Source organism: Mesocricetus auratus, unplaced genomic scaffold, assembly GCF_017639785.1.
Source record: "Mesocricetus auratus isolate SY011 unplaced genomic scaffold, BCM_Maur_2.0 Super-Scaffold_100045, whole genome shotgun sequence".
NCBI lineage: Eukaryota > Metazoa > Chordata > Mammalia > Rodentia > Cricetidae > Mesocricetus > Mesocricetus auratus.
Window position 1 is genome coordinate 2,696,767 of NW_024429222.1, and position 22,598 is coordinate 2,719,364.

General features: G+C 48.1%; 1 protein-coding gene and 1 long non-coding RNA gene across 6 annotated transcripts in view; one reads left to right on the top strand and one right to left on the bottom strand.

The window, feature by feature from the left end:
* Window positions 1-5,167: 5,167 nt before the first annotated feature.
* Cbln1 (cerebellin 1 precursor) lies at window positions 5,168-8,544 on the bottom strand. The gene is made up of 3 exons (XM_005079183.4): window positions 8,257-8,544; window positions 7,971-8,090; window positions 5,168-6,742 (listed from the first exon to the last, which is right to left on the bottom strand). The coding sequence occupies exons 1-3, from the start codon at window positions 8,518-8,520 to the stop codon at window positions 6,545-6,547; spliced, it is 582 nt and encodes a 193-aa protein (XP_005079240.1). The 5' UTR covers window positions 8,521-8,544; the 3' UTR covers window positions 5,168-6,544.
* Window positions 8,545-9,102: 558 nt separating this feature from the next.
* LOC121135921 overlaps window positions 9,103-22,598 on the top strand; it is a 46,797-nt gene continuing 33,301 nt past the window's right edge. The window contains exons 1-3 of one of the 5 annotated variants that reach the window (XR_005873032.1): window positions 9,103-9,259; window positions 9,521-9,776; window positions 10,099-21,524. This is a non-coding gene — a long non-coding RNA (uncharacterized LOC121135921). Of the gene's footprint in view, window positions 9,260-9,279; window positions 9,777-10,098; window positions 21,525-22,598 lie in introns of those variants that run through there. The other 4 variants (XR_005873034.1, XR_005873036.1, XR_005873031.1 and 1 more) reach the window with 4 other exon arrangements.

Here is a 22,598-nt window from a genome sequence, read left to right on the forward strand (position 1 = left end):
GTAATTTCTGACTATGGAAGAAAGACTCTGGGTGCTTCATCTGATGAGCAGGTTTAAATGGGCTTCAGAACAGTCCAGAGAATTCCCTGTTGGACCCTGGGGCTGAGGAAAGGAGAGGGCGTAAGTGTTATAGCTCTGATGGGAAAGGTTTCCCCTATAGAAGCGTTGCAACTCTGAAAGGCATGGTATCCTAGTAGTTAGGAGCCATGGAATATGACAAAGTCACACTGCAGGACAAACCTCACACAAAAGATTTATTGGGAAACACGCAAGAGGGTGGCTGCCTCTGCTCAGGCAAAAAGCATCAGGGAAATGGCATGAGGCAGGTTATATATAGGGTTTCTTGTGGGTGGAGTTTTCTAGAGTAGAGATTTCCAAGGTGGGGATTGGTGGGATTTCAAGTCCTGAGTTCGGAGCAAATACAGGGATTAATGGGATTTTGAGCTCAGGTATTGGTGGGTTTTTAAACCCAGAAGTGACCTTTTACTCTACAAGAGAACTTAGGGAATCCTTGATTGGGGGGGTTAGGAGACAACTGAGCCTATGTTACTCCCAGGATCTTAGCATCCCAAGGCTGTGAAGTAAATTCAGAGTCCATTCTCTGTTAATTAGGACAAAATCCCAGAGATGATATACCTACCATGAGTGGAGTTGCTATCCCCTTCACTGGCCAAAGCTCCTCTTTATGCCTGACAACAAACTGGGTTTCATCAGTTCCTTGGCACTGTGAGGTATCTGTAACCTACTACTAGCAGTTGGGGTTTCAATACCTACACATTATTGTAAACAAAATTACTTGATCTCAGATTCCTGAAACAACCAATCAACTAATTGTAAACCATGGTAATTTTTTAAAGACTAAAATTTTGTTTATTACTAGTGTGTGTTGCATACTATATCCTCTTTGGAGAGTCAGTCTTCTCCTGTAGGGTCTAGGGTTTGAACTCAAGCCAGCATGCTCGTGTGGCAAGCACATTTGTTGGAGAGCCATCTTACTGGTCCTGATTCATGGTATTTTATGCTGGAGGGAAGACAATGTTGTTCTTGTCCTTTAAGAAAAATAAAGCCTGGCCCCTGCACACATGGTGCTCACAGCATGTTGAGCATGATTTGGGCAAGCAGCAGGGAAGATGAATTGTAGGTCAGCTACAGGCAACTGATGCAATGCAATTCCAAGCTAACACAAATATGGCTGTCCAGAGGAACAGTAAGGATTTAGGGAGGTGTCTAAGGCTGAGCCTGTACTTCAGACTCTTATAGTCCCAAGAGCACCATAACCAGAGTACCCACAACTATCCATCTGTTCACCGAGATAATGTGGGTAGGTATAATCTAAGAGGTAAGATGGAGAGTCAAGGGGTACATGCTGGATCGCAGTTAGGGAAAGCTTTGTAGAGCTGAGGCAGAGTCCTGAGGTCAGGTTGGAGGCTGCTCACAGCAAGGCAAGTGTCACTTGGCTCTTACCCCACGCCTGTCAGTGTACCCTCAGAGTGATGACATACTTGGGGTCTGGATGGTGTCCACACAACTTCACAGGTGCTCCCATTTATGCACAGCAAACCACCTTCTCAGAGAAGACACCTAGCAGATCTGAACACCATCCCACACATCTCTTCTTAGCCTCCTTCCTATTGTCCCTGCTTGTTGCCATCCTAGAGTCACAACTGGGACTTCCTGGGGATAGACTTGTCCTCTAGTGAAATGGGGAGAGTGAGTGAGGGACCAGGAAGACCTCTCCAGCTACAGGAGACCAGGAACCCCTGATTTTCATATCAGTGTTCCTGCTGGGGAAATAAGGGGTGCTGGATAAGGGAGGAGGGACTGGGGGTTCCAGGAAATCCTCCAAAGGACATTTTTGTTGGCTGTGCTCATATCCTACAGTGTGGCAGACACAATTTGCTTTAGATCATGACATCTTCACAGGACACTGGCCCTACACCAGGTGCTGTGCACAGAGCCAAGGAAGGAGAGGACAAAGGAACACTACTTTGGAATGAATCACCTGCAAAGGCACACACAGGCCAGCAGGGAACAGTGTTCGGGGTCTAATAAAGAGCACATGGGCCTGCAGACAGGAATGTTCATCAGCATTGAAAAATGCAAATATATGAGCAACAGGAATGGAGAAGAATGTCTGGGGTGGGGGCTGGGCCCGGACATGGGGACCTGGGCTGGTGGAGGACCTCCCACTTGCTTTATGCTCTTTTTAAACCTGGCTTCAGATTTCCAATCTGACCAAAATGGAAGTCCTCCTACATGGTCCCTTATGCCCCTCCTCTGTGACAATGTGCCACAAGGTTTCCAATACTCCTTATTGTCACTACCATTTATTCAGCACCATGGCGAAGATACTGTTGTCTCCATTTGGAATATGAGGAACTGAGGCTCAAGAGAGATGATGAACCCTGTGCAAAGAACTCAAGAGACTTTTGTGATAATCTCTGGGAAACCTATCCCCCCCCACCCACACACACAGTATTAGTTCAAAGGCAGGAGGGCAGGTGCACCTAAGTATCCTGGCCAGGAATACTGCCCTAGTCATTGGGGCCTTCGCTGTTTGGTGCTACAGCTATGACAGAGGTGCCTGTTGAGAGGGAGTGATAGCTTAAACTCAAGATTAGGATAAGGAAAGTTAGACCAACTACCAGAAACTGTAGCCCGCCCTTAGCATTCTGGAGCTGAGCAAAATGGGGCTCAAACGGTGCTGAGGGTGGTGTAAAATCCGCAGCCAGAGGGGGAGGGGCCTTCCCCTAAGTCCTGGGCCCCAGGACCCCGGTCTGCCTCCTCCCCACAGGCGCCTGCCCCTCCCCTCTTCGGCTCCATTAAGGCGGGTGAGGCTCTCTCTACACCTGAGTAATTACGTTCTCATTAGGAGTCGATCCACAGCAGCCTGCTGCTCATGCTCAGGCCAAGTCCCCATGGGCTCTCCCAATGCTTCGAGCTCCTGGAGGCTCCAGGGAACTTGGATGGGCAGCCTCACCCACCAACCCAACCCACCAGACTTCTAGGCACAGTGTACTCTATGAAGCTTTCCTGAGTTCCCCTCAGCACACTTCTTGCTGCTTGCCGCTGCCGCCACGGGGAATAAGCTTCAACCTCTGCCCTCAGAGACGCAGAGGTGTGCGGTGGTAGTTCTAGGTAAGACTCCACACCCTGTAGAGAGGCACAGAGAAAGGATGACAAGTCTGCTGTCCTGGGATTTAAAAGGGTGGACGGGACACTAACCAGGCAAACTAGGAGGAAATAAGCAAAGCGAACAGAGACCTGGGGGAGAAGCTTTTTCAGACGCATGGTGAGGCAGTATTAGGGGTGGTCCTGGAGCCCCTCCAGGTTGGGATCTGAAGCAACTTATTTTAGATGAAACAGGAGGCACGGCCCAGATCTGCCAGGGATCAGAGGCTTCAAAGCCTTAAAGGAAACCAAAGGAAAGCTTAGGTTTTTAAATCGCCCCACCCACCCACCTCCCAAGCTTCTGGGTGGGACAGGAAGGAAGTCCCCAGGGAACTGTGGCTCTCCAGGGCCTTTCTTCTCCATCTCTTGTGACCCCATCTGGGGACCCAATTTTCAGACATGGTTGGCTCACCTGTCTCTGACCAAGGAATACTCAGCTTCCATCTTCACCCCAGATGAGAAGATGCCCAATTGCCACATGTCAGGAGCATGGGGGGAGGTGCCCACCACCCTGCTCAAGCAAATGTGCGTGGACATTCCATGTGAAACCTAAAGCAATAAAGGGAGACAAGCCCAGCCCCAAGGGGCTCCTTCCCTGCTGACACCACACGGGGCCCTCCCTGGAGGCAAGGAGAAAGTGGGCAGAAAGCCTCCTAGGAAGAGCATCCCTTGCTCTATGGGTTGGGACAGCCCCCAAGAAGAGGCAGCCTTTTAGGCCAGCTTAGGTCCTCTGTGGAAGGGGATTCTGAAAAACAAAGGAAAGAACAATAGCTTCCATTTCAAGACTGGGGTGCCATGTGTGGGTGCACAGAGGGAAATGGGAGGTGGACAGTCAGATGTCACCGGGAAGGGCTGACCAGGGAAGGAAGAGGTGTAAACCAGATGCCAATGGGCTTCAATGCCAACCTCAGGAGCATGGGCCCAATCCTGCCTACCAGGGGCCAGGCAGATCTGGAGCAGAACCAGAGAGAACTTTTCCTCTTCTTTCTCTGGGTCCACTGGCTCTAGCTCACTTGCTGAGACTGTGATCTGGGCCGCAGTTGCGATCTACAGCCCCTGTCCCCTTCCAGATTAGTGTAGTGCCAGTCACTCACCAACACAATGGAGCCTACAGGCTCCTGGTTCCAGACCAGAAAATGGCTGGTCCCCAGAGAAGGAGGGACTCTGGAGATGTTTAGACTCCTCCCTGCCTTTATACAGAAGGGCAACCTGAGGGCAGGAGACTTGCCCAAGTTACCCAGGTGGAGCTCAGCCTGGTGTTTCCCCATCACCAGAGCCCTGGCCCTAGCACTGGGATGGTTCTGCCCTTAGGAAGAGGAATGGACGCTCCAGGGCGTTCTGGAAACAGCTTGAAGGTATAGCAAGCACAGCCTGTAAGCCTGGAGCGGTGGGGCTGGCCTCTACACTTCAGTGGGTAGGCTCTGAACAGCTGAGTTGTTGGTCAAGGTAGCTCCCGGGCAGACTCCCATTGTCCTTGACCTGTCCTTCCCAGCATGAAGCCTGAAGACAAAGCCCTTACTAAAAAGGAAAAAAGAATCGCTTTTCTACTAAATTCCTGTAAGGCTCCTCTTCCGGTGGGACTGAAGCAGGGATGGAAAAGGCAGGCACTCAATTGTACCTCACTCTGGAAGTCCCCTGTTGTCCCCCTACAGTCCCCTGCGCCTCTGGGACTGTGAAGGACAGGGTACTGCTGCACCTTAGATTGTGAAACAGGACTGAAGTTCCCAGCCCAACGGTGTTTGTGAAGCATTCAGGGAGCAGAAGGCAGAAATGTCAGAAATTTTCCTGCCGTGGCTGTTATTAACCCCGTTTTCCCCATCCTCCATTCCAGAACCACTTAAACTCGAATCTGAATCTCAGTTCAAGAAAAACCCTGGAGAAGAGCCCAGAACCACGGAAGCCCACCCGGGCCGCGGATCTCGGTCCGGGACCCTCTGCTTCCACCCGCTTCTGGCGTTGCATCACCCGCGTCCAACACAGGGTCAGCGTTCCAGACTTAAAACGAAGTCGTTTATTTCAATTTTGCTTTCACATTATGTTTCGATACAATCAAAACTTCTGGACGAACCCCTTTAAAGTCCTGCGAATGAGTGCAATCGCAGGTCTGGGCGCCCGGATGGTTCGGCGAGTGGATCTCGGATTCAGAGGCGCTGGTACAAAATATAAGGTGCTTCGGGAGCTGCGGAGCGGATAGAGCTGGAGACATCCAGGGACAGTAGGTGCGAATACACTGTCACAAGGGGCCGGTAGAATTGGGAGTAATTCCTGATGCATTTGGAATTGAGGGTGGACAACAAACTGCTTCCAGGTCCTCAGTCACGCCTAGCAGTATCTGGGTCAGATTTCTCAGGTCTCCTTAAAGCAGGGAGCACAGGGAAGGCAGCACCGGCCTGCTGCGGGACACGCTCTGCGAAGAAACCCTTTTGCCCCGGCCTCTCTGGTTGCATCTTCCAAGCCTCCTGCTTCTCTGCCCGTCTCGGGCAGCCCAAGCCCTCAACCTCGCAACCCGGAAAATGCGAAGTTTAGAAAGCTGTTTCAGAAAAATAAAAGTCCCACTTTGACTTTATTGGATTAAAGCAAAATTAAATTTTGGCTATTCACACGTATGTTACAGAGGAAGAGGAAGCGTCCGAAGAACCTCCTTGGCGGTTGGTGGAGCCACAGAACACGGGGCATTGACAAGCATCAGAAAACAAACACCAAGCAGCCTTAGATTTCACGATCACTCCGAACAGGACAGAAATACGGAATACAGCCAGCGTCCACCGTAAGAGTTCTTCGTGTACAAATGATACATATACATATTTATGTATAGTTATACCAGTCCCCACGAAGGCGAGTCCTTCCTCCGCTAACAAGCAGCCGAGGGCAAGTCTCTCAAGCTTAACTCGCGCGGTGTTTGAAGAGCAAAACCTGTTATATTAAAACTACCTGCCCCATTCAAAAACAGAAACAGAAAACAAACTGACCCCCTCTTCAAACTGGGGGAGGGGCGCACTAAGTTTCAGTAAGTGGCAGGGTTCAGAGGGGGGTCGGGTGGGGAGAAACATTTCACATTACTTCGTTAATTGTTGGGGACATGGACGGGTAAGGAACAATGACAAGGCAGTCTCTTCCTCGATTACTGCGACTGGCTTGGGGGAGGCGAATTTATTTTTGGAAATGGGAGTGTGCAGAGCTAAACGAGATTTACTTCTCTTAGTAAGGGAGCGGACGAAGTTGGACCGCGGGCGGCGCGCACCTTTGTGCCCAGTCGTAGCTAGGAACACGTAGGAAGTTTCCGGTGGCGCCGCTTCCTCGCCCTGGTAATTTTCGGCCTCTTTTTCACTCCCCTCCTGCCTTTCTCCTGCCTCCATTCCCGTTACCGAGCCAGTCAGAGGGGAAACACGAGGAATCCAGAGAAGGTTGAGTACTTCCAGCCCCCCATCAAGTTCCCCCGCTCCAGCTTGAGGTAGGCTCGGTCGCCTTTCTCCATCTGGATGAGGACGCCGTTGCTGGCGGCCTCACGGGTCACGTCTTGGTCACCGGCGAAAGCTGAAATCACCGGCCACCCGTTCAACATGAGGCTCACCTAAGAAAGAGAAAGGCCTGCGTCAGACCCGTCACCTAAGCGCCGGGGGAGAGCCAACCCAGGTGCTTAGCTAGCTGCCGCAAAGGCCTGGGGGCACCGACCGTGCCGGGCGAAACTGGGCTTGGCGGCTCGCTGCGAAGGCTCTAACGGGGACCCGCACCGCACCTAGGCAGAGGGAGGGTCTGCCTCTCTAGAGCGGCAGCAGCGCGCCAAGCGAATCCTGTCTGGGCATAATGCAGTTTAGTAAACCCGCAGGTGGGCGTAGCGCCCTGAGACCTTTGACCTTTCGCCAGCTTGCCTGCAGCAGCTCTGCTCCCCGCGCGACCTAAACAAACAGCCGCATCCCGGGTCTCAATTGGTGGCTGTGGCCGGGACACGGGGGCGAGCGCGAGGGGCGCATAGCGGAGACGCCTTGGGATGCAGATTAAAAGCGGCCAGGAGTGGCTGTCCGGAACGCCGAGACCTGCGAAACTGCTCTAGAGCTCCCTCCCTAAGCCGCCCGCTCAATTCTCGCCCCAGATCCTGCCGCGCCAGCCATCGCCTGGTTGTGCGGTTGTGCCCTTGCGGTAGCAGCATCGGCCTAGGGCCAGCAGTCCTGTCCCCATCGCGCCTTCTGCCTCAGCGGGAGCTTTACGGTAACCCGGACATCTTTGGGGGCCTGGCGAGCGGGTGAGTGCTGGCAGGGACAGGGCTGGACCAGAAGAAAGTAGAGCCATCCCTCCCAATCCCACCTCGACCTTTCTCTGCCCACCCTTGGAGACTAGAGTTTAAAAACAAGTCTGCAAAGGAAGGGAGTAGGGTTAGAGAACGGGATTCTGTCCGAGGTGCTGAAGAAAAGCGGAAAAGCTGCCAAAGGCTTTGGGCTGCTGCAAATTGTTGAGCCTAGAAAGCCGGCGTGGAGATCTTACAGAAGCCTTAGCTGTCTGCGGAGCCAACAACCCTTACAGAAAGTCCCCGGAGTCCCTAAGGAGAACCGAGGGATCTTTACAGAAGGTCCCAGAAAGCGAAGGACAGAAAAATCTGTCTCTAGCGATGGAAATGAGTCTCAGGAACCTTGGGCAGCTTAAGGGGCAGTGCATGTCAAAAAGCCATGAGGCCCCGCTACCCGTCCCCGGAGCAGCCAGGGCGTATGCCGCTGATTTCTGCCTGGCTCTTCCGCAGAGCCTCAGACAGACCCCCACGGCCAGCAACCCCCTACTGAGAACCTGGCCCCCAGGTGGCAGCTGACCTGGATGGTCTGTCTGTTGTAGACTTTCACCACGTGGAAGTTAAAACTGTAGATCCCTTTGCGCGGGGCGATGAAAGTGCTCCGTTCTGAGTCAAAGTTGTTCCCGATGTTCACTAGTACCTATAAGGAGACAGGAACGAAAGAGGGGTAGGCCGGAGTCCATCCGAGCGTGGTCCTCTAGCCTCCGCAGAGCCCTTGGGGAGGATCCCGCATCTGACTTCCACGCTCTCCCTGTCACCCCCTCACCAATGAGTTCTGGATGCTGCAAGAGAACGAGGGAACTCACCTGGTCGAAGTAGATGATCATGGTGCGATTACTCATCTCGGACGGCTCATGGTTGGTGCTCCTGATGGCAGAGAAAGCCACCTTGGCGCTGCCCGAGCGCACGGAGATGCCCAGAGCAGTGCCCGTAGGGTCAGACGTGGGGTTGGAGTCACACACCACCAGACACTTGCCCTCCAGCACGATGGGCTCCGTCTCATTCTGCCCGCGGGCTGGGCCTGCCAGCCACGCAGCCCCCAACAGCAGCAGCTCCACGACGCCCAGCATCGCGCCGCCGGCGCCCACCCCGCCCCCACCCCGGGGGCTGCCAGCGCCAGCTGCCCCCCTCCCCAGCCCTGCTCCGAAGCCCCCTCCTCAGCTCTGTGCACAGCTCCGCCGACGCCTCCCGAGCCACTACGCCTCTCCCTCGGACTCCAGGACAAACGTCCCCTCTCGCAGTGCACCCGGAGCCCCGCCCGGGCCTCAGGGGTGCCGCGGCCGCCCAGCCGCACTTGGATGCATAGCCTCTGCTGCCTGGTCTCCGCTGTTACCGCCGCCTCCTGTCCGCACTCGCCGCTGCCGCCGCCGCCGCCGCTCTGAATTATTGATGCAGCGGGCGCTGCAGCCGGAGCGGGCAGAGAGCGCGCGCCGGGCACAAAGGCGCGGACCAAGCCTGGCCCCGCCCCCCGCCCCTCCCATCCAGCCTCCAGGAGCGGCCCCGCCCCGCCCCCGGCGAGGCCCCGCCCCCCGACCAATCGCGACGCACCGCGCTCCCCGCCGAGCCAATGGCTGCCCTGTCCGCGCGCGGCCACCTGACCCGGGGCGCCGTTGTTATTAGGCGCGGCGAGGCGGGCGGCGCGCGGCAGCGGGGCTGGGCTCGGTCCGGGAGTCGGTGGAGGGAGCGAGGGAGGGAGCGCGCGCGCGCTCCCGAACAGCCCACCTCAGCCACTCGCCCCGAGCCTCCTCCCCGGTCGCGTTGCCCGCAGCCGCCTCGACCTCCTCGCGCGCCCGGTTCGCGGGCTCTCAGGTAGGAGGTGGCGCGCGGCGGGTCGCGAGTGCAGGGTCGCCCTGGCCGCGAGGCGCCGCGCGGGTGCCGGGGTGCGGGGGACGGGCAGGAGCGCCCCCCCGTGGGCGCCGGCGCGCGGGGCAGCGGCAGCTGCAGCCGCGGGCTGGTTAAGGGCACGTACGTGCGGGGCGGGGCCTGCGTGGCGGTCCGGGGGCGCACGTGGCTCGGGCAGGACATCCTAGCGACCCGGGGTCACGCGTGGACTCGTTCTCTCGAGGGCAGGTGTGCGGGCGAGACAGGTGGACCTGGCTCCCGGACGCCGTGTGCGAAGCAAGAGCCGTAGCTTCCTCCTTGGTTCTTGGAACGTGTGCTGCGTCCGCGCCCATATGAGCTGTGCGCCTGTCCCCCGCCGCCCCCCCACGTAGACTTAAACCACACAAGTATTTGAAAACAAAATGAAAATGCATCCTCTCCCAGTGTGAGGACAGGAGCTGCGGAGGTGGGCCGGTCCCGCGCCTCGCGGCAGGAACTCAGACAGGTAAGGCCGACACCAGAGGGCCGTGGATCTTGCTTGGAATCCAGACCGAAGCGGGCGGGGCTGGTACTTGTGCGCGGCCGGAGCACACAGGAGGCCACCCGCTGCGGGAACCTTGCTGTGTGCTGCGATGCAAGCCTTGAGCTGCTGGTGCCAAGGTGGCCTCCAGGGAAGGTTGGCAGCTTTTCCCTCGCTGGCCTCCGAATTCCTATCGACTTCCTCAGCCTCCCCTGTTTCTCCGAGATCCATCCATCCTCCCTTCCTTCTTTCTTTCCTTCCTTCCTCCCTCCCTCCCTTCCTTCCTTCCTTCCTTTCCAATTTAAAGAGTTACCGGAGGAAACCCAATAGCAGACCTCCGCCTCTGTTCTTCCGCCTGCCTGTAAGTGCCGCGTGAGCAAGAGGAAAGGGGTGAACGAACAAGCAGCAGTTTCACTTTAAAAGAGGATAGTTTTCCAGCTCCTGTATTTTGAGAAATCCCCAGAAAGCACTGCCAGCTGTGGTGACGCCTAAAGTTCTCATGCTCATGCTCTGGCATGAAAAACGAGGTGCGAGCTGGATAATGAGGCGACAGCTCTAACCCTGAAAGGTGTCTGGAAAACACACCCACAGGAGCAGTAACCTAGCCTTGCCATGCCCTGGCCACTAGCAACGTTGTCGGCCGCTCCGATGACTCCTAGCACCTTCTGAGTGACGCCCAGTGCGGTGCAACCAAGGGCAAGACTTGGGGGTCAGAATTCTGTTTTCGCGGAGCGCATGAACAGGGAAGATAGCCTCCACCTAGGTGGTCGTCCCCTGTTCATCCCCTCCTCCGATGAGGCTTTGGTGACAGTGCCCACTGCTGGACTGTCAACCTGATGTCAAGGACTCCCTCATCGCTGTCTGGTCCACTTGTCAAGGCCTGCAGGCCCTCTTTGCCTGTGCATTCTGTAGACATCATTAACTGACCCGTCCTTTGTTTTCTTCCTGCCCTCAAAACTCAGCGAACAGTGGAAGAACCTCCCACATGTAACCTGTTTCCACCCCCGTGTCCTAGGCTGCTCTTTGGTTCACGATCTCTAACCTGGGTTACTTGCCAGAGCCTGGTGATGTATTGTACTATTCCCAAATCCAAGGCTCACTTCCTGCCTTACCCTCTTTATGCCGTCATTTGATGAGTGTCTGTGAAGACCTTTGACCTTCATGTCTCTCCATGTAAGTTTTCAAATCCATCATGCCCCTTTCCTGTACTATGTTAGAAATAAATTAATGTTAATGTAATGTTTTAAGTATATGCTGTCCTGAGTTGTTATGACCGAAGAATACCATGTAAATGAGAGCGAAAAGTCATTAGAAATGTGAGACTCAAATCACTCTTTTAGGCTTCTCGTGTTTTTAGAGTCAGGATTCCTCTAGACCGATGGTTCTCAACCTTCCTAACGCTGTGACCCTTTAATACAGCTCCTTATACTGTGCTGACCCCAACCATGAAATTCTTTCACTGCTGCTTCATAACTGTAATTTTGCTACTGTTGTGAAATAATATGGATACCTGGTATGCAACCTCTGTGAAAGTGTTGTTGGACCTCTGAAGGGGTCTTGACCCACAGGTTGAGAACTGCTGTTCTAGGGGCAGGTGACAGCACCATTTCAATTTGGCTTAATATTTTTACTTGGTCGATGCCAAATGCCTAGGGTTGTTTGGCCACTTAAGGTCCAGCACAGTTGGAGCTGTGACTCAGATATTAGACATCTCTTTTCTAGCTTTGGCTGCATGTTCAGACAGATTGGTTTCATATGATATAAATCATTACAAGGTATTGTCACCTGAGTCCTAGAAAGAAACAGCCCCCTTTTGCCAATACTTGCCATTAAAGTCTCAGAACCATTCTTCCATGGGACAATTTGAGTCACTTGCTAGTTATCCCTGATGCTTTTTGAGGTTTACCCTCAAAACCAAAATGCACTTACATGGTAGAACCAAATAAATATCAATATTTGATTGTAACATTTTATTTTTTCAAAACTGTTGGAATTAGTTTTTATGTTTTCATTTTTTAGGTTTCCAGAAGATAGATACCTAAAATTCCTTAATATTCAGGAAATGGTAGAAACAAATGAAAAATGGAGTTGGAGCAATAAAAAGAGTTGGTAGTTTTTGAAAAGTGCATCTGTGGGCTTTAACTTGTTTCAGCCTTCTGGTATAAGGTGTTACAAAACTGTTTCAGTGAGGCTTGTAAATTAATGTGGTAGAAAGATTTAGTGAGCTACAGATTACCCATAATGAATTTGAGAGCTTTTGTTACCCCTCACTCTGGCTTTAAGCATGGCCTTGCTTTTTGGTGAGCTCAAAGGCAGTTTCCTCTTGCTGTTCTGAATTTCCATCTGCAGTCACAAGGAAGTGCAACACCAGTTATGATCCTTCTCCTGGCAGCCATGCTCCCCTGCCCCCGCCCCCGGGAGAACAGCCTGGGAAGGAGAGGGCACATCCAGGAAAGACAGAATTTTCTCACAGGACTGGATCCTTTTGTTAAATCAAAATGGATTCTCCACACCAAACAGGATTTCATCTCTGTAGTCGTGGTTCAAAGGCCCAGCCAGTGCTGATCACTGGGATTTGGTTCATTTCTTCTTAAAGTAAAAGGGAAGGATTGCTTTATTCTGAAGAGTATTACATTTATGGTATCAAAGGCCATTTCAGTTCAGTGCCTGGGAGACAGATACCCTACAAACTGTGGGTCTGATCATAAGTTATTCCAGTCAAATGATCTTTCGGCTTTCACCAAAGCCTGTCTTCCTGTTGCCTGGTCAGACTCAAGTTGATGGAACATTGCTGCTTTCCAGTCCTAAAGGTTATGCTTCACAGTTAACTTCGTAACTGGACACCTATGATAGAACTGAGCCTTTTGTTTAGTGAAGACCAGGTTTGCAACATTTTGCTTTCTAAATTTTATTTGAAAAAAAAACAAAGAATGCATATATATTGCTCTTGGCTCTTATACCAGGTTCTACATTTTCTTACCGAGTTCAGAAAGAAAGACTGTTTTCCAAACTAAAAGATACAACACAGTTTCCAGAATGAAGCCTTAAGAATGCTGTAGCATGTGCAAGTAGGAGTTTCATATGAAGATTTTCTTCAGATAGGTGAGATTTCCTTTAAGGTCAAAGGAAAAAAACACAATGGGATTCTGCAGACGTGTGTGTGTGTGTGTGTGTGTGTGTGTGTGTGTGTGTGTGTGTGTGCAGCCTCAAACACTAATTGGTTTTTTTCTCAAGAAGTAATTTATATGCTGTTCCCCACACTTGCTTATGGAGACAGATGACCGTGTATGCAATTCGGCAGGCATTCTCGGAGTGCCAGTGGTGTGCGAAACCAGGGTGTGCGAAACCAGGCCTCTGATGCACAGCAGCCAGCAGCACGCACCTTTTCTCACTTCTGCCTCTAGCTACTAAGCAGGCTTACTGGAAATGGCAGCTTTGACTCTTCCTTCTATGTGTTTACTTTTGTCCTGTAATCAGAAGGTAGATAATAAAACCTACACACACACACTGCACACACACACATACACGAAATTAATGAATGAGAGAACTTCAAACAAATGATTGGAGGGTATACTTCAAATTGAATGTGTGAGAGAGCTGTTGGGTATTGTGACTGTGGGTGGCTGGAAACCCCTGCACTGTTTGTTTATTTACAGTTAGACGAAGATTCCCTAAGGCTCAGAATGCTCTTTGAGAATGCTGCTAACCTGAGAGATCGTTGAACCTGAAAACAATTGAGTAGAGCTTTAAGGATGGAGAAAGTAGAAACAACAAATATAGAGACTGTATTTTTAAAAAATCCCTCTCAAAAAGAAGCATTTCCAAATGGTCTTTCCTAGCAGACTTATTGCAGATTAAGTCAGAGGCCCATGCTGTCTTCCACCCCATGTCAGACGTCAGAGACAGCGGCATAAGCCATCAATTCTCTATGTGCGCTCCCTCCACTGAGCCACCCTTCCTTACCCTGCTCTTGCCATGACAACTGACCTCTTAAGACTTTCAGCTGGTTCTGGCTCAATAATCAGCCCTGTCTCCGCTCCAGAGCACCAGTGTTTCCTGGGAACACTCTTCCATCTTCTTCCCAAGGCCAGGAGGTCTGTCAGTCTATGGGCTCTCAGCATCTGCTAATGAACTCTGACCCTGCCAACAACTGTTTGGTAAAATCTCTCCGTTTTACAAGAGTTTAGTTCCTTTCTTCCCATGATCCCACAAACCTGCATCAGCATAAAATCTTGTGTCCTGAGAACTAATACATCTAATATACTTTATTCTTTTGTAGAACCATTAATTGTCTAATTATAGAAAAAATAGCTATGGATTAAATGCTGACTTAGTACAAATTTAAATTAGCTACATGACATTACCAAAGCTATATACTTCGAATTAACAAACGAAGCTTATACAGTTTTTTTAATATTAAAGTGAAAATATTAAAAAATATTTCTTAAATTGGCCAGTGCTAAATCCCATAGCAAAGCTTGTGTGTCCTCATAGCACAGACAGGTATTAATGCCTTGGGAAGCCATTAAAGCTATCTTGAGTATTTGAATTATGAAGATCTTACCAAAATATATTCATTGTTGGAAAAGCATAACAACTCTGGTTCAGTTTTTAAGCTTGTAAACTTTTATCTGTGCCTAGTTTAAAAAATAAGGATTTTATTGTTATTGCATAAAATAGGTGATGATTTATATTTTAAAGTAACATATTGGAAGCAAGCCACCACACAATATACTTCAATATTTAGATACTTATGAGGGAATCCTTTTCATCAGCCATTTAACTTAACTGTGCATTTTATAACTACTGCTTACATTGCTTGAGGTTAGTTTTTGTGCAAACCAAAAACACAAAACCATTGGAAAGTAACCTTTGGCAAATGAACTATCTAAACACAACCATGAAAGCTAGTACAAATTCAGCTCCTGTTCCCAGACTAGAAGAACAAGCTGTCTGAATTCCTAATATTGACTTGTAATGACTGTAAATAAGTATGGATGTGTTACAATGTATCTCATTTTCATGCCACATTAAAATACTTCCTGAATGTTTTTCTAACCTACTCAATTACTATGAAATTGGTGCCTCCAATATGTAATGCCCCAACATTATCAAGATGTTAAGGTTGTATTGAGATAAGGTTTCTATGGCCTTTTTAGACAAAAATCAAAACTTTAGGGTGCCTGAACCTTAATTCTTACTGATAGCTCTGGAGTGTGCATGGTCAGAGTGCCCTGCACAGTGGCTTCTCTGTGGTGATTCCAGAAGCAGGATGTGAGAAAGAGCAGAGTCTCCTTCCTGTGCCCACTAGGCTGACATCTGATCAGTCATCACCTCTCTGCAATGAGTAGCAGATATTTGCCTAAGAGGTTGACTGTGAAGAGGGAATGAAAGAATCCACGCTGTTGGCTAGCCATAGCTAAGAGCTGTCCCCCACCAACCCCAGAACCCCAAGTTCATCTCCACTGTACCATGCTTGCTCCATACCTCCTAAATCACTCTTGGCCAGATTTTTTCCTTGAAAGTCCAGACAATGCCTTTCTTTAGTATTAATACATAGAAAGTCTTTGACCTTCAAATTGAAAACAAAGACTACCTGTGTACTTAGTAACAATGTGTACATAACTGGCAGTTTCACAAACAGTTTCACAAACACTATAAATCCTCGTTTTCTGTGTGTATTCAACCAATGTGTATTGACTACCCTCCACATAACATATTATTTACCTCGAGGTCGGGACATTTGTTAGTAAATAAGCCCAGTGTATTAGGAAGTATCTGATTTTTGTAGCAGTCATGTTTTCTTCTTGCATTATCCCTGGCACAAATTGTTACTTGTTCCACATCCTGCACATCAGACTGACCACGGAATCTAGGCTGCTACACAATTATGACAGCTATATTATTTTTTTAGTTAAAGCATCCTTGAAGAGATACTTTACAAGCCAAGATTTGGCTGTTTTGTAGATGATGACATTTAATTTTTTTGCCATTTCTAACTGAGGGTTTAATTGGAAAATCAGCATTATAAATTTTATGTTGTCATTTCTATTTTTAAGTTTAAGCAATTTCAAGGATTGGGTCTGGCTGCCTGCAAACTAAAGATGAAGGTAACTGATTTTGGGTTTGTACATTCTGCCATTTTAGAGTGGTTTCCTGGGCTATGGGAAGTATAATTTTATAAATTTGATTAAGAAAGGAATGCGGTACCTCTGTTTAAGGTCAGGAACAGAATGTATAGGGACTGCTGCTCTGGTTCAGCCTTCCCTCATCCCTGATTATATTCAGTCAGGGAACCACACCTTGCCTATCTGACCTCTCAGCTTCCATATGAGACCTCATGTTCATTACGTATATGTGACCTTCCATGTCGCATTGCCATGGCCACTTCATGGAATTGTTTTCCCTTCTTACAGATGGACCCTCTTGGCCTTGTCCCCTCCATGAGTGTGGAAGGGAGGCTTTGACATTATGCTTGTGTAGACATAGAGCTTGCCGTATTATGCTGGAAGTGTGGTTCTTTAAATAGATAATCTCCCAAGGAAATTGCCCACAATGCTGAGTGCACCTTGTAAAAGGTGAGGCTAGAATATAGGGTGCATTCTCAGCATTGCCCAGAAGCTGAGTGCAGTCTCTGGAGTAGCTAAACCAAATTTATAGCAGTTCATTAGTGTGAGGGATCATGGGAACAGCGGATTGCCATCATCGTGGCAGAGACGAAGAGCTCAGACAAAGCTCACAAAATGGAGCTCTGTGGAGGGTTCTCCCTTATTCTATAGAAACCCACATGCCTGTTTTGAGCCCAGTTTTCTTTAGAGCATATGTCTTGCAGAGCAACCAAAAGGATGTTTATATCCTAGTCACTTGGCACAAAGTCTGACACTGCTTCAGGGAGATTCATTTCAGACCTAAAGGATGGAGCTAAAAAATAGATGAGGTTTGTTTGGTAGTCACAAGAACTGGCCCTACTGCAAATTTAGTTTTTCTCTTTTCTTACTAGATGGAGCTACATTTGTTTTTTGCTAGAAGATAAATAGGGAGGCCTAAATCAGTTTGGTTAGTCTCACTCTTTCTAAATGAAAATAGGTTTGCTGTTGTCCGAGGAGATGAGGACTATTTGGAACTCTTAATGATTGGCATTGCCCACAGAATTGCTTCAGCTGTGTCAAATTGCCCTATGTTCCTCACACAATTTCCAAATGATTGCCCATGAAGGAAGTATACTTGATGTTAGTGAGGGTAACAAGATGCATTAAATACGGTATTTCTGTTAGTGTTTCTGGAAGAACACTGGTAGGGTAGGTATCAACCCAGGTCTCCTGGATTAGGATTGTATCCTTTAGCCTTTTTTTGTAACTCTGTATCTGTCCAGCCTGTAAACCTCAGTTAACGTGTGTTTTAATACTGTTTCCTTTGATGCCTTAGGGAGAGGGTTTCCTTTTAGTAGTTTTGGAATTCGCGTAATGTCCGCTGGTAATATCTAGGCATTTCTCTATCCCTTTCAGCCTTGCAAACCACACACGAGGATGCTCGTGGAAGTGCTCTCAGGCCCTTGTTTGCTTTCACCAATAAATCATTCATAATTAGGAGAGATCTTTTCTTCGCAGTACAAGCATCTCTTTGAAAAGCAGTTCTCTTTTGTGGATGATGTTTAACATCTGAAGAACTAGGATAACCTTTTTCATGAGCACTGCTCTAGCCAAAGCATTATTTTGTGGGGTGAACTCAAGGTTACATATTTTAAGCAAAGCATCCGAATTAATTCCACTGGGAAAATGATCCTGTCCACAAACTGTGGATGCATTGAAAAGACAGTCAGAGCCTACATAGGTACATTTTTTCCATGGAGAGACTTTAGTAGTGTATGTGAGAGTTGGCAAAACAGTGCAATTGCCTACATTTACAGAGGGCTAGCTACTGAAAACTAGCATCCCTTCCACAGGCAGACGCACAGTCACTCAACACAAGTCCTTCCGGCACTTACTAACACCAGTGTCTGGGTCCGTAAGCGTGGTGAGACTGAGGTAGTACTTGCACAGGGCTTTTGGTTTACAGAGGTGGGGTTATTGTCTCCTCCCTCTAAAGGCCTGTTCGCTGTCTCTTGCAGCACTGTCCCTTGTGAAAGTAGCCCTGGGTCAGACTCAAGTCTTGGCTGGCTCTGACTTACTCTTAAATGTGATACCTTTTTCTTCTAAGCAATGACATTGAATTTGAAATTCTTTTCTTGTTATTATTTTTAGATGGGGTCTTACTATGTAGCCCTGGCTGTCCTGGAAATCACTCTGTAGACAAAGCTGACCTTAAACTTTGCCTCCTGAGTGCTGGTACTAAAGGTATATGTTGCTACACCCAGCTTTATTTGAAAATTCTTAAAGATCATAAATCCCTCTGTTTCCTTCTCATTTGTCCCTATTATATGTCACTGACAGAGACAGATTATTGGCTAACCTTACAGTCATTTCTACAGCTGTGACTTGACAATTATAATTTTGGGGAGGGCAGGGGACCTGGGGAGATGGCTCAGTTGGCAAAGTGCCTACCTTGCAAGCAAAAAGAGCTGACTTAAAATCCCAAAACACAGGTTAAAAATCAAGCAAGCAAACAAGAAACAACCAGGCTTGGAGGTTCACATTGAGGAGGTGGAGACAGTAGGGTCCCTGGAACTCGCTGGCCAGCCAACCTACAATACTTGGAAAGTTCCAAGTACACACATAGACACACACACACACACACACACACAGGCACACACACACACACACCTCTCTCTCGTTACTAATCTTGCACTACTTTTAATAGCTCAGCTTTAATCTCTTCCTGCCAGAAGCTTTGATCTGGCTACATGTAATGAGAGCGAATTTGCTTTTCTAGTAGTTAAATCCTTCCTGTTTCACGTAGAGGAAGTCTGCTTACTTCATACCAGGCTAAATGGTAGTGCCTAGTGATGGATATGATAATTTACCAATACATACCTGTGAAGGCATATTAGTAACAAAATGAAAAGTAACTTCGTTAAACTGAAACTCGTTGTCTCGCTCAGTGTGCAAAGTGAGCAGCTGAGTTTAAATATTTGCATCGCTCTTCCCAATTGGAGATTTAACATGGTTTGACAAGTTAGTTGTTTTCCTGCCATTTTAAAGATTTAGCATCTCTACGTTCCCTTTTGTTGGGATGCGCTACTGTTTTTCCCATGGCTCCTCCTCTTCACCCACCCACCACAACTTTTGTGCCTTTTAATATCTTTTCTATAGTGACAAGGTTATGAACTTGACAATTCTTGAGATACCACCTCCCAAGAGCTTTATTTTATAAATTCCAACTCCATCTTCCTGAAAGCATTCCAAGAATATGCGTTCCCTTGTGCAGTATGCAGGACTGGCATTTTAAAAGTGTTCTATGACCACTGTACACACAGCAGTGGGTCATACACAAGATGCTTACAGAATTGCTTTAATTATGTTTTATCTCTTGTTTTGTTTTTAAAAACTCATCTGGAGCCAGTAATGTTACACTTTCAGTCCCAGAACTTGGAAGACTCTGGCAGGTGGATGACAAGTTTGAAGCCAGACTGTACTACACAAACCCTATCTCAGGAGCTCAACGACTAGAGATGTAGCTCAGTGACAGCCTGCAGAGGGCCTTGGGTTTGGTCAGCAGCACTGCCACCAAAGCAAACAAAATGCATTTATCCCACTTTCATGTATGGCAGGCACTGTAGCCTAGAAGGATGTCCCTGGGAAGCAACCTCATGTGTTATGTGTGTAGTGTGGGTGCATATATGTGTGAGTGTTTGCATGTGTGTGTACAGGTTTACGTGTGTGGAGATCCAAGGTTGATGGTGGAAATCTTCATTTATTGTTCTCGACCGTATTCATTGAGACAGAATCTCATTTAAAACCAGAGGTCACCATTAAGGCTGTTCTGACTAGCCAACTAGCTCTGGGGAGCCTATCTCCATCTTCCAGGAGCTGGAATTACAGGTGAGCCACCACTTCCACCTGGCACTTACCTGGGCTCTGGAGATCTGAACTCCAGTCCTCGCACTTGAAGGGCAGGTACTTTAAGTTCCATGAGTATACTTTTCACAATAGTCAGTGTCATCACTTTCTTGTCTCTGTTTAATTTCTAGCTTAGGTTGCTGTTTATTTTGCCTATATCAAGTCACTTATTTAGTGAACTAATAGTAAGATGAAAAGAAAATGGCAAAAACGTCTTTGTATACTTAAACCACATGGTTTGGAAATATATCTAAAGTAATACTGCTTTTTCTCCCACTCGGTGTTTCTTTGCCATACAAAATTGATTTTTCTATGAATTCTGAACAAACAGACACAAAATTGTAGTGTCTCTTGGATTTAATATACCTTGAAAATGCAGCCAGCATACCAGTTTTAACTTCACTAGTTTTGGCTTCTCTACAGAATATAAAGGAAACTTTGTCAACCAAAAAAATCTGGAATCTGGTGATTCAGATGCCATTAGAAATAAATAATTGAGAGCTAGAACTAAATGTTAGGCCTCATGGCAGCTTGCCATACACTAAGCAAGTGTTCCTAATCAGATTGAGTACTCCCTATGTGAGCAGAAGAAGCCACCGTGTTTGCATTGATAAAACTGGGTTAAAGCTATCCAAAGGGGCTCCAGACTCTTGCAGCCAGCAGAGATTTCTTCAGTGCATTAAATACCCACACCATACTCTATATTTTACTTACAGATTTTAGTAGCTAATGCAATAAGTACCATACTTAATTCTCTACATGCATTATTTCAATTAATTGTAGGAATAATCTTATGAACTAAGTATATTTATCTCATTTTGCAGATGAGGAAATGAAGAACAAATAGTTTGTCTTGCATCCCATGGGATGTGTTGAGTAGACATTCCAGTGTGTCCTGACTTTGGAGGCTGTATTTATGGCTAGTCACAACACACAAGCCCAGCTGTGCCCACATAAGCTTTCCTGCCAACCTCACAATACACTTAGGATAGGTTGTATTATCTCTATTACAAATGGCAAAACTAAGCTCTAGAGGCTTCCAGAGGCCCACCCAAAGTTGTAGGCTAGTGAGTGGTGCACTAGGACCATCTGGTCTTGACAGTATGTGGAGAGGTCATTCTTCCCAACCAATAACACCACTGTTTTCCTGTGGTCTGGAGGTGCTGTCTCTGGTTTGGAGAGCACTCCCTGGATCTTCTCGGATGAGTGTCTTCTCCTCACCATGTACCGCTGCAGCAGGGGTGGAGTATAACGCCTCCATGCATGGCCTGTCTTTGTTCTCATTCCCACCTTAGGCTACAATAGTGAAGGCTGGCAAGGTGGAAAACAAAGGATTTGTCTTGTTCATCATTGCCTTCCCCTTCTCTGACCTCTGTACATCAAGCACACGCCTTCCAGACCCTTTAGTTCATTAGTACCTTGTGTTCTAAAGTGCCTCCCCACCATAAAAATAGAAAATGATCTGTGAGTCATTTACACTTTAGCTTGAATGTGCTTTCGTGACTTTCCCAAGGCTATTTGTGCTTAACTCCTTTCTTCCAACTGCAGAGTGAAGGACTCTGGACTATCCTGGCTCCTTAGACAAGAAGAACAAGCTAGGAATCATTGGCCTACACGTCAGACACTGGAGACCCATTGCCTGTAAATGCTTGCACTTCAATTGATGTAGACCTTGCATTCAGAGCATCCTATGCTGTTCAGTGGACTCTCAGCCTTCCTCTGCCTCTGTTTAAGTCAGGTGAAATCTTGCTCTTCTCTTTCCAATTTTTCTGAGAACAGTTTTCATCTTCCTAATGATCACATCTTGTATCGCATTTTTCCTGTCCTGTAGCATGGTATGGTGACCTGGCTTTCCCCAGGAACAGCTGCAGGCTTAAAGTATAGCCCTTCTGCCATCTGCAACCACCTGGTACTCAGAGAATCCGGATGTGACTGTCTGGCACTCCCACTAAAGTTCGTATAGTCAGTCAGCGTGTGTGTGTGTGTGTGTGTGTGTGTGTGTGTGTGTGTGTGTGTGTGTGTGTGTGTGTGTGTGTGATCACGTGCTCCATGAATGTGGAATAGGAAGCACTTGTAATATCAGTATTAGTTAACTTTCTCAGTTGCTGGGACAAAATGTCTGACATAAACAACTTAAAGGGAGAAAAGATTTGCTTAGCTCATAGCTTCAAAGGTTTCAGTCTACCAGGCACAGAGCATAGGGAACAGTGGCATCATGGTGGACAAAAGGCAGAGAAAGGAAGAGAAAACATGTACCCCTAATGATCTACTTCTTGTAGGCCCTGTCTCCCACCTATAGGACTAGTGACATCATCCGGGGACCCATCAGCTGGTGGGTGTCATTTCCTCTCAATTCCAGTGTGTTTATAGTGGGTCATCAGGCTTCCTTTAATTTTACAAAAGTCTTTCAGACAAGATCTAGAGACTAGAGATGGGCGTTCCAGGAGCCCATGGATTGAAAGGTTTGAAGACTGTGGACAGTTCCTGTGTGTTTCCTCCAGGTGTGGAGGTGGTAGGGGCAGGGCAGAGAGCCTGCTGTGCAAGACCGCCCTCAGTGAGGAGGATTCTGCAGCAGCCCACTGGGAAGAATTAGTCTTCGAGTCTCCTGAACAGTCCATCACTGCAGGTGCTGCTGGAGCCGGGAATAACTAGCAACTAAAAAGGAAGAAATGTACCAGCAGTTCATTTGGCTAAACACAAGAGGCCTGCACTCATTGGTGGGAACTGCTTATTATTAGTGCTGATTACAGTGCTGCCTAATAATGATTATGCATGTCATTAAATATGTGTCAGATTAACTTTGTCATAAAAT

What these genes read in the sequence shown, in the direction of transcription:
- Cbln1 (XM_005079183.4), bottom strand. Translation starts at nt 8,520, where the DNA reads ATGCTGGGCGTCGTGGAGCTGCTGCTGTTGGGGGCTGCGTGGCTGGCA. An exon ending in TGATCATCTACTTCGACCAG is followed by an intron (nt 8,091 to 8,256) that starts GTGAGTTCCCTC and finishes GTCTCCTTATAG; the next exon opens with GTACTAGTGAACATCGGGAA. An exon ending in ACAACAGACAGACCATCCAG is followed by an intron (nt 6,743 to 7,970) that starts GTCAGCTGCCAC and finishes TCTCTTTCTTAG; the next exon opens with GTGAGCCTCATGTTGAACGG.